This window comes from Trematomus bernacchii, unplaced genomic scaffold (assembly GCF_902827165.1).
Source record: "Trematomus bernacchii unplaced genomic scaffold, fTreBer1.1, whole genome shotgun sequence".
In the NCBI taxonomy this organism is placed as follows: domain Eukaryota; kingdom Metazoa; phylum Chordata; class Actinopteri; order Perciformes; family Nototheniidae; genus Trematomus; species Trematomus bernacchii.
This window is the reverse complement of record NW_022987547.1, coordinates 10,076,146-10,086,509: the sequence shown is the minus strand read 5'-3', so window position 1 is coordinate 10,086,509 and position 10,364 is coordinate 10,076,146. Positions and strand designations below refer to the sequence as shown.

Below are 10,364 nucleotides of genomic sequence, written 5' to 3'. Positions count from 1 at the left end.
TATATTATTAATATATATATAATTCTGATGTCTGTGGTTATTTAAACATTCCCTGATAAACGTTATTTCAGCGTCAATAAATTAGTGTTAATCCCAGTGTGTTTAGTGTACAACATCACATGTCATTTCACCTTAAATTCACGGTTTTCACAACGTTAGCCATATGCTAATGCTAACCAGAAATGAAGACCTTTCAGAATAAAAGTGTTAAAGGGCCCATGTCATGGCCATTTCCACTGATCATAATTACATTGTTGAGGTATACTAAAATAGATTTATACTGTGCAATTTTCCAAACTCACATTGGTTTCGCATACAGCATCTCTGTAAAGTATGTGTATTCAGCAGTATTCACTCTCTCCACTAAACGACTCGTTGGAGCTCTTGCCCCCCCCTCCCTGTGAGCCTAGTGTGCTCCGATTGGTCAGCTCGGCCACCACTCTGTTCTGATTAGTCAACCACCAGAGAGGCTGGTGCTTTTTTCGGCTCGCTCTCGGAACATCAGTCTTATAATGGCGTCGGTACAGCCGTATATTTTATACGCTAACTAACCGAACTGTACCTACAACTGTTGTTATAGAAGAGTGTGACGGCCCCAGGGCCTTTGTGCAGGTGTGTTGCAGGTCTTACGATGGGGTGGAGCTGAAGGCTAATCAGCGCGATCACGGACACCTGGCCGGAGCCGAGGTGCTATAAAGCCCAGCTGCCCGGAGTCACACGGCGGCCCCTGTCTCTCTCCAAAGCGGCTGCAGAACGACGAACTCGGCGATCCTCTCCCCTCTACCACCTATCTCTGCATTTACCACAATAAATGTGCCGTGGTTTTGTAAACTCGTGTATGTCTCCTTGCCTTTCCGTTGTGGCCTACGAGCCGGTCATAACAAAGAGTAAGTTATTTGTACCTGTAATAAACTACTACTGTTTGATGAGAAATCAAATCATGGTTTGCTATATATGAATGATATGTTATAGGAGCAAATAATTCAGGGAAGAAAGGATAGGCCTACTAAGTATTTCTATTAAACTTTATTTTTAGAAATGTACAAAATGAACGTAAATATACATATATACACGGTATATCATCAATTCCTCCCCGTTGTCGACATCTTGCCTATCGCAGCCGGGGCTTTTTAGGACGATGCATCAGTGTGGTAGTCCCGTCATGTATTGTCCGGCAGGATCTGGCTGGACGAAATCAAATGCAAATCACAAAATATTAGAGAAACTTAGTTGTTTTAGATTCGTTAGTAGTAGTTGTGGTAGGAGTGTGGATCTATCTAATCCATCTATCTAATGAACCAACACAGTCTCACGGCATTTCGTGTTATAGTCACGAAATGAATCTATTGATTCGTGTTCACCAACACGATTTCGCCATTTTTTTCGTGTCACACAACGATTTTAAAAGCAATGTAAATAATAACAAATTAGAAGGAAAAAGAAATTAAAAAAAATACAGATTTAAGTATTCTGACACAGAACGATTTTAGAAGCAATGTATTTATATTGGTAGTATGTTTCGTGCCTGCACCAAATAATAACAAATTAGAAGGAAAAAAAGATGACATAAAATACAGATTTCAGTATTCTGAGGCTCTGAGCCCCATTTCTTTTCCTCACTGACGGCAAAAAGACATTATACAATTTAAAATTTCATTTCATTTCAAACCTTTAAAATAAAAGGGATAGGGTTAGGCTTAGGGTAAGATATTGAGTAAGAACATGTTTTTATGAACCACACAGCTTCTGGTCTTCCAAGACCCGACCGGACAAAAAGACGTGTTGCAGGCACGAAACATACTACCAATAGAAATACATTGCATTTAAAATCGTTCTGTGTGACACGAAAAAAAGGTGCAAATCGTGTTGGTGAACACGAATCAATAGATTAAATTAATTTCGTGACTAATAACACGAAATGCCGTGAGACTGGGTTGAATGAACACAGTAAGCTTGCCAGCTAATATGCTAACCTAGCTTTGTTTACTTTGGTAGCTAACACGATATGAACGCTAGCTCGGAGGAACGGCAACTATAATGTAGTGTAATAAAACTACTATGAACAAAAACTAGTGGTTCATATTAGGCTAGCAATAACGTGTTTATAATTGCAATCTTATACGGGTAGTCTGCTACGTTCGGTCATTCATTGTAACTGGCATGAATACATTGTTTTGCGCTAGCATGTATAGCTAGCCTCGTTAGCTATACATGCAGTATGTACATGTACTGTCACAATGTACGGTAAATCACCCGGAGTATACTGTATGAGTATTCCGTGTGTGACTGCAGACATTCTCCTGCCATGACAAACATGTAAGGCCATCTGCTGACATTGTAGTTGATATATTTAAACGCTAGCAACGTCGTTAGCCCAGTAAGCTGGGCTTGTTTAGTGTAATAAAACCACTATGAACAAAAGCTAGTGATTCATATTAGGCTAGCAAGAACGTGTTTACAATTGCAATCTTATACGGGTAGTCTGCTACATTCATTGTAGCTGGCATAAAAAAAAAAAATTCCCGAGCAAACCCATGTCTAGCTCCGTTGGTTAGCTCGGTAGCATACACGCTACGCCAGCTATAATGTAATTACGTTTCGCGACTGACCGTACGGCAAATCACCCGGAGTATACTGTCTATGAGTATTTCGTGTGTGAATGCAGACATTCTCCTGCTATGAGATACATGTATGCAAAGCCATCTGCTGATATTAGAGTTGATATATGGAAACGCTAGCAACTTAGTTAGCACAGTTAGCACTGTGTCAATGGCTTAGCAGTCCGACACAGTTTACACATTTAAACAGTCTTGTTTGATAAATACACAAATAACAATGCAAATTTACAGGTTGTGTACCCAAATCTTCCCCTGCTCCAAACGGTCCAAACAAACTAGGAATAGCATCGTCCTTCAGTTTCAAATGCTGTGCATATCTGGCCTCAAACTGGGCAATGTTTTGGAAGCTTTCGTCTGTGAAATGCCGCGCACACAGTAACGTTCTTCGAACCTCTGAAGGAACAGTGTTAAAAAGACATTTCAACCACTGACTTCGTCGTGGTTCTTCCGTCGGTAGGACAAACAGCTCAGATTTCTCCTCACATTTCAGGAAACAGGTCCTTGGCATTGGCATGACTGGATTCCAACAGTAAATGTTAGGCTGGCAGAGGGTGCGGCCAGCGCCGCTGGGTGTGACCATAGCTCTTCCGGATTGGTCCATTTTGTTCCGGGTACCACATGACATCATGCGGTACCCGGAAGAATCAAATGGACAGTGACGTATCTCCAACGAGGCGTTTTGGGGAGGTATTTTCTGTGTTAGAGTTTTACTCGCTACAGGGTGTACTTTGAGGGTTTTGACTCTGCACACCGTTTACATGCATACAAACCTTCATAACACACAAGGGGACGGGTAATAACCGGAAAAGCATGACATGGGAGCTTTAAGTTAATAGTTAGTCTGAACTTCTGTTTTTTTCAGAATAAAACTGCTTTAAATTAAAACCCTGTATTTAATTTAAATTACGTCATATCAACATTGATTTTAATTTCTTACAGTAGGAGAGGTTTTGGGGTTTAGGTTTGGGAGGGAGGAAGGAAGATTAGGATTAGGTAAAAAGGTAGGGAGTGGTTAGGGTTAGGATGGGGGGAAGGGAAGGGTTAGATTGAAGGGAGGGAAGAGAACTGCTACCGGGAAACAGGATGCAACGCGTCATCTGTGAAGCTCCGCCCACGTTGAGCTCCCGCCCACATTGAGCTCATTGAGGCATTGCGCACTGCATTGAGGGGCTTCTCGAAAAGCTAGCATTAGCATTTCCTCCAGGAGAACCACTCCACGTCAAATCTTATTAGTTTACCGGAAGTATAATGTTTAAAACAGCGTACAGCGGTTAGTAGACCTGAGGTTATTAATATCAAGGCAATCTTTAAAATGCGTGCTGCTGTAGGCGATAATCCACGTGTTGGTGGCAGTGACTAACTTCTTGTAACAGCAAATCAGTAATTGGCAAACAGCCAATCAGATTTGAGCGGTGGGGCAACAGCCAATCAGCTTTGAGCATGCGTAATGCTGTATTCTCACGTTCAGAGCACTTGACGCTGTGATCGTGATTTTAGGCTAACTCAAGCCAAGCTCAATCAAAACACCATTTCTATTTGTTCATGTCTTGCATGAATGATTGGGATTATATATCAATATGGTACACGGCGTTTTACTAAAAACACACTTTTTATTTAGCATTACAAACAAAGTTCAGCCAAGGCTTATTTACCAATAAAGAGACATTTTATCCAATAAATGTGTTTTATTTCCTTTATGGTTTCCATAGAAACACAGACATCTTGAACACAAATACAGGTCAGTTAACCTTTAGGAAAGGTTAGGGAATAGTGAATGTGTGTTTTCCCATTGGAAGAAACATTTTCATCTGTAGTAAACTATCAAGTTCATTAAAATGTCTTATTTAGTTTTAAATACAAGGTATACGTTTTTCTTCTTTCTGGTTGTATGATGTGTCTTATTGTGTTTCAACAAAAAGGCATTTTTCCCAAAATATTCTTCCTTTTTGTTGTTTTTCTTTGAGTTTGATGTAATGAATACTTAGCATTCAGTATAAAAGGCATTATGATGAGTTGTGTACAACAGACTAGATTGTCTGAAAATACTAATGATAAATATCATACTGTCCTTCATATCAGTATGATATTTATCATTAGTATTTTCAGATTGCCATATGAATCATATGGCAATTGATTATCCATAACTTGCATAATAATAAATGTATTACATGCTGTATAAGTCAATGAGTCATATTAATCCATATCTTTAAACCCAGAGAGGCAGTTAAATGGATTATTGCAGGTTTGACACTGATTACTGTCACTACACAACCACCGGAAGGATTTCAGCAGCCTTTGTGAGTTTGGGTTGGGTTGAGTCCGATTTATTAGGACCTCCTTTCTCTGCCACACTCGTTTTGTCACAGATGTCCTGTTGGCCGCTCTGCTGGTGTCCAAATTCGAAGCTGATCCTGAGCTCCCCCATCTGACAGCGAGGCAGAACGTCAGGGATCCACTCGATCACAAACGGACTGGCATCCTTCTGATCCGCTGGTCCTGCAGAGATTTGTCAGTGTAAATATAATGCTTGCTTCATGGTATTATAAAAAGGCTGAAAACAAGCAACTCACCAACTTTGAGGAAGGTTCGGAGCTCCATCGGTCGTATAGCCTGCGGCCGATCTGTTCTGAATCCATCTGGTAGTTCTGGTTCAGGCGGAGGCTCAGGGCAGTGAAAACGTGAATACGAGCTGTCAGCGTTTTTTACAAAGCTCTGAGAGAGCTCCAGAGGCAGCTGATGGGCAGAGAGTGAAGGGGAAATAAAGAGGTGAGAAGACTGTACATTTGAATGTTTCTATGATATTAGCATGTCATATCTTCTCTGGTTTTGGCAGCAGGACAACAAGAGATCAGAGAGGTTTCGCTAAGAAAGTAAAAATGAAATTGGAAAGCGAGGGGGACAAAAAGAGAGGAGGAGGAAAGTTATATTTGTTACCTCTGAGGTGTCAAAGATGCGTTTGACCTGCATGAGATTGGTGATGTGCCAGGTGTACTTGGAGAAAGAGCCGAGAGGAAGTCCATCATTCCTCACAAACGCTGACATTCACACAGATAGGAAGAGAGAAAGAGAGTCAATACTTGATATTCAGATATTAGATGCTGTGAAGTAGAAGGTAAAAGACACAAACAATTGAAATACTAGGCAATGCAATATTAACTTTTACAGTACTCATTTCTGTCACTGTGTTTATTCTTAAGATATTGGGATGGGATGCAGTACACACACTTGTAGCACCTGTAGAGGTCCAGGTATGATACAAATAGCTTTCTTATAATAAATGTCACCTGTTGTGAAGTTGGGCAGCCTCCTCTTCTTGGAGCCCAGCGACAGGCGATGCTGCAGAGCGTTGAAGAACTCCTGGGGGACGTGGTACACCAGAGGCTGAGGTTTCCCTGTTGGAAACAACAACTTTTTACTGTGTGCAAAAAACGGAAAAAAGCCATTTGTTTAGCGGAGATTCACAGGTTTAACCAAGAATAACCAAAATAATTGTTCATTAAAGCAAGTTCAAAACTATGCATAGGACTACTTGACAAGGCAAACTGAAACTTTTGTTGAGTTGCAAAATAAATGTTTAAACTGACAAACATCATATGTGTACTTCATGATTTATTAAGATATTTTTCCCGAACGAGGTCCCATGGTAGTCCACTGGAAAGGAGGGGACTTCACCCATGAAAGTGACATCATCACGTCTAACTCTTGGCGAAAAGCAAATTAACGCAATTGATATACTATCTATTTGCATATACATGGTGAAATGATCCATAAACATGCAGCGTGCTAATAATACTTCATCTTTACCATCAAACTGGTAGTGCATGGTCTGGTGGATCCTCTCTGTGACGCTGGCCAGCCACTGCTGGAAGCCCATGGTCACCGTACGCTCATCCACAGCCTGCGTACTGCCTGAGACATGAAGACACACAGATTAGTAGAAAAAACACGCATACATTATCTTCTTTTTGTTTCTCAGTGGACCGCTCACCAACCAGATACTCAGTGTTTAAAGACTTTAGAGCTTTTGCCTGTCAACTTTCATTAAAAAGGCCTGTAAATGTTTTTGAATTAAACGTTAAAATATGCTCCTCTACAGTGCGACCCTGTTCTTTTCAATAGCAGATCAGGATTAGTGCTGCGGGATTAGACGGGGGGGATGATAAAGATGGAGACAGATGTCTAAGACGATGTAAGGCTCTTTAACAAACAGATTTAGGCAGCAGGAAGATGAAAAGGCAGGGAGGGGAAGTGCAGAGAGGCAGCACCTGGAGCTTTCAGCCCCCCAGCACCGGGGGCTTTCCTCTGAGCAGCTTTCCTCACTGACACTGCCTCCATCCCCAACCCAGAGAGAGAGGCCACTGAGGGGGCTACACGGAGGCAGGACATCAAAGAAACGCAGGTTGGATGGGACAGACAGAGAAGATTCAGACAACAATGCTTTGGAGAATCATCCTGCATTAATGAGTGATAATATGATATAAAGATGGTTTTATGATGAAGCACCAGAGAGAGAATCATCCAGGCGAAGCTTCTTTGTTGTGTGATGAGAGATGAAGGGTTCGACCTGCTGCAGAGGCTTCTCACTGAGACTGAAGAGCCTACTGGTGGCGTTCTGCTGCACACCTGAAAGGAAGAAAGAAGAGAAAAGGATTATAAGCACATTCGATATTAAACTAAAACAAATGAAAAGGAATATAAATATATCTTCTTCTTTCTTGCTGAGAGTAAAGCCAATTCGTTTGGCTCGGTATAAAGACTGGATACAGGGGTAAAAGCTAGGCTGGTTGTGTCTGTCAGATGAATAACAAACAAATGATAGACAGAATAGTACATGTTTGATTTTCTGTGGAACATCTTTGAAATGAATTCACTTTACATTTTTACCTCAAGAACTTTTCTGTGAATTATCTCGGGGTAAAAATCACATTACGGTACCATATTAAATCCACTTTTTGGACAAGATTGGGTTATTTGCTAATATCACACAATACAAATTTGATTTGATTTAAATTTGGGGTCTGCCAGGCATATCAAACAACATCATACGCCCATTTTAACATAAGTTAGATTTATATCAAATTGCAAAAATGCAACTGAAATATGATTTGACTATTTTATTACTGGGCTCTTTCAGACATAAAAGCAAAACAAATATATAAAAATTATAAAAATGAACCTATAGTGCCACATTTCTCATGACTAAGCAGCACTGTTAAATGTTTAGGGATAAGGCTTGCTTGGATGGAAATGTTGACACACAAGTGTAATGGGTTAGGATAGGGTTTATATCAACTCTTTTGCTTTGTATCAACGAATGAATTGCTGATCATTGCATCGATACAACTCTATAGACACCTGCAAACTATTCCTTTAAATATGTTGAACTGACAGAAGAAAACAGGCTCAGTTACCGTACCACTCGGGGTGTAGTTGATGAAAGCAGCAAACTCTGTTGCCAGTTTCTCGTCGCTTGCAAAGGCACACACACAGGCGTAGAAGTGAAGGCAGGGCTGTGAGCTGGGAGCTGGAGGAAGAGAGTTGGCGGACGATCCACCTGCTCCATCAGCACCAGGTTTACCTCTCCTGCTGCTGAGCTGACAGGCGCAGTGACACACCGTGTGCTGCTGCTCTCTGCCCTTCCCCTCGCTCTTAACCTCCGACAGTCCACCTGCTCCTACAGTGAGATGCAGCAGCCCCAGAGGATGCTGGGAATCTGTGTGGCACTTCACCACCAGGGTGTCTTTTGCCACGCGCTGCACCAGGGGGCCAGGAGACTCCGTGGCCAGCCTCCACAGCTCCTCCTTGGCTTGAATGGAGGCCTGCAGCCCCTCCAGCACGGAGCTCTTTAAGGTCAGTGGTGTTGCGCGACTCTGACACTCAATCGCTTGTTTAATGTGGACGCAGAGGCTGTCGGAGGACTGTTTTGAACCGGCCACCGCTGATTCTGTCTCACCCTGATTTGACCTTTGACCCTGCCTGCATGAGGGCAAGAAGCAGCGCCCCAGGTTGATGCGAGTTAGCAGGGTGGCACCGTCTCCTGTAGCTATAGCCGTATCCGTGGGGACGAGTTCAACAAAGCCCAGCTGCGTCGCTGTGGCTCCTCTGCCTTTGTGACTCACTGAAAACACCTGGACTCCTCCACCTGAGCCGCCACCCAGGACTCCTCCTGCACCCTCTTTCCCGACACTCTCCTCACTGTCTATTATCACTTTCACCACCTCCACTCCACATTTCTTGCTTTTCCTGCCCGCCGTGGTAGAAGCATTTCTGAGGGAAATCCCACAGGCTTTGTTCTTGCAGCTGAGCCCGCGGGTGCCATTGTAGACGCCACACTGCGGACACTTGCGAATCCCCCGCAGGGTGGCCCTCCCCAGGTTGGAGAGGAAGGGGGGAGTCGTGGCTGTGGGTTTTCGGCCGTCTCTCTGCTTCGATGCCAGGGTGGCCTGAGAGATGGTAGTCTGGGTAGCAGAGGAGGAGACCACGCTCACTGAGGAGGACACAGTCACCTCTGTTTCCATTTTCAGACTCTCCATTGGAAGGAAATTGATTCTAACCTGCTGAAGAGGGAAAAAAGAAACATAAATGCCATGAATATGATAGAATGAAGTTAAAGTTGTTTATTGACCTTACAGAAAATGGTTTGTGTGTGTGTATATTTATTCATATACAACACATAAATCACATGACACACATTAATTCACAAAAAAATATCAAATTAGCATGTAATACGATATTATAACAAAATGGATCCATACCATAAAAATTATGTCACTGGACTAAGTTTATTTGAAAAAATATCCACTTTTTCACATATCATATATAATGTAAAAAATAATGAAATACCAAAATATATTTTATTTCAACCTTTACCTTTTTTGACAGTTGTATCAACTTGAGAGCTGGTTTTAAAATGGGCCTGTCTTACTGAGTCACTCAGTTTTGTGACATTAACTAAAATAGCCTTGAACTTGCAGACTTCCTTTTTATATAGGAAGTCTGCAAGTTCTTCCTATATGAAAGAACTTGCAGACCTTGCAGCTGTGACCAGCTTGAAAACGGGTCACAGTAAAAACAATGGGCCTATATCTGTTTGTAGATTTAGTAGTTAACAACATAACAAATGGTAAAACTTCTTGAATAAATATGCAAATATTAATGTTGGTGAAATAGCCTACTAGCAAGCTTGTTCAAAATGTAATTAAACCAATAGTTGAATTACTTGTAGATCATTACTCTCGAACACTATTTATAAACATATACAGGCTATATATGCAAAGGCACTGTGATCCAGGTATGAACATGAGGAATTAAATGAAGGAACAAATAGGGAATCAGTAAGAAATCAGGTGGAGTAGAATATGTATAACAGTACAAGCATAATGTCAGTAATGGTATGAATTGATATGCATGTACCATACAGTGTTGGTAAAGGTCAGTTGAAAAATAGATATCAAAAATAAAAACTGCAATGTTTAACTTTATTTCAAATCACATTGCTTTCTTAAGTTTCGCAGAAAAATGTCAGTTAAAATGCTTTGCAATGCTTCAAATGTGTCGTGCACATTTTAAACTGTGCTCCACCTCGTTGGTAACACACCACCTGTGTCACTGTTATTTATCTGTGAGTGTTTTTTAGAGCAAATGTTCAAACTACCTGTGTTCGGCTTCTGTTTGGTCACATTCAGGTCTACTCTGGCCTCCAAATCCGTCTCGACCGTCGCCATTGCTCCTTACATCCCGAGAACC

The 10,364-nt window shown here is 41.6% G+C and overlaps 1 protein-coding gene across 2 annotated transcripts; it reads right to left on the bottom strand.

Annotated features, from left to right (window-relative positions):
* Nucleotides 1-4,296: 4,296 nt before the first annotated feature.
* cunh2orf42 (chromosome unknown C2orf42 homolog) lies at nt 4,297-10,348 on the bottom strand. 2 transcript variants are annotated; one of them, XM_034122772.1, is made up of 8 exons: nt 10,273-10,348; nt 8,035-9,175; nt 7,122-7,241; nt 6,423-6,527; nt 5,903-6,010; nt 5,553-5,653; nt 5,189-5,351; nt 4,297-5,114 (listed from the first exon to the last, which is right to left on the bottom strand). In XM_034122772.1, the coding sequence occupies exons 2-8, from the start codon at nt 9,149-9,151 to the stop codon at nt 4,882-4,884; spliced, it is 1,947 nt and encodes a 648-aa protein (XP_033978663.1). In that variant the 5' UTR covers nt 9,152-9,175; nt 10,273-10,348; the 3' UTR covers nt 4,297-4,881. The 2 variants fall into 2 exon arrangements, with proteins under 2 accessions (XP_033978663.1, XP_033978664.1); XM_034122773.1 differs by having other exon boundaries at nt 8,035-9,172; nt 10,273-10,342.
* Nucleotides 10,349-10,364: the final 16 nt, after the last annotated feature.

Excerpts from the sequence above, each read along its gene's own strand:
- cunh2orf42 (XM_034122772.1), bottom strand. The coding sequence starts at position 9,151 with ATGGAGAGTCTGAAAATGGAAACAGAGGTGACTGTGTCCTCCTCAGTG. Across the intron at positions 7,242-8,034 it reads CATCAACTACACCCCGAGTG|GTGTGCAGCAGAACGCCACC; the intron begins GTACGGTAACTG and ends TCTTCCTTTCAG. Across the intron at positions 5,352-5,552 it reads GCATCTTTGACACCTCAGAG|CTGCCTCTGGAGCTCTCTCA; the intron begins GTAACAAATATA and ends TCTGCCCATCAG.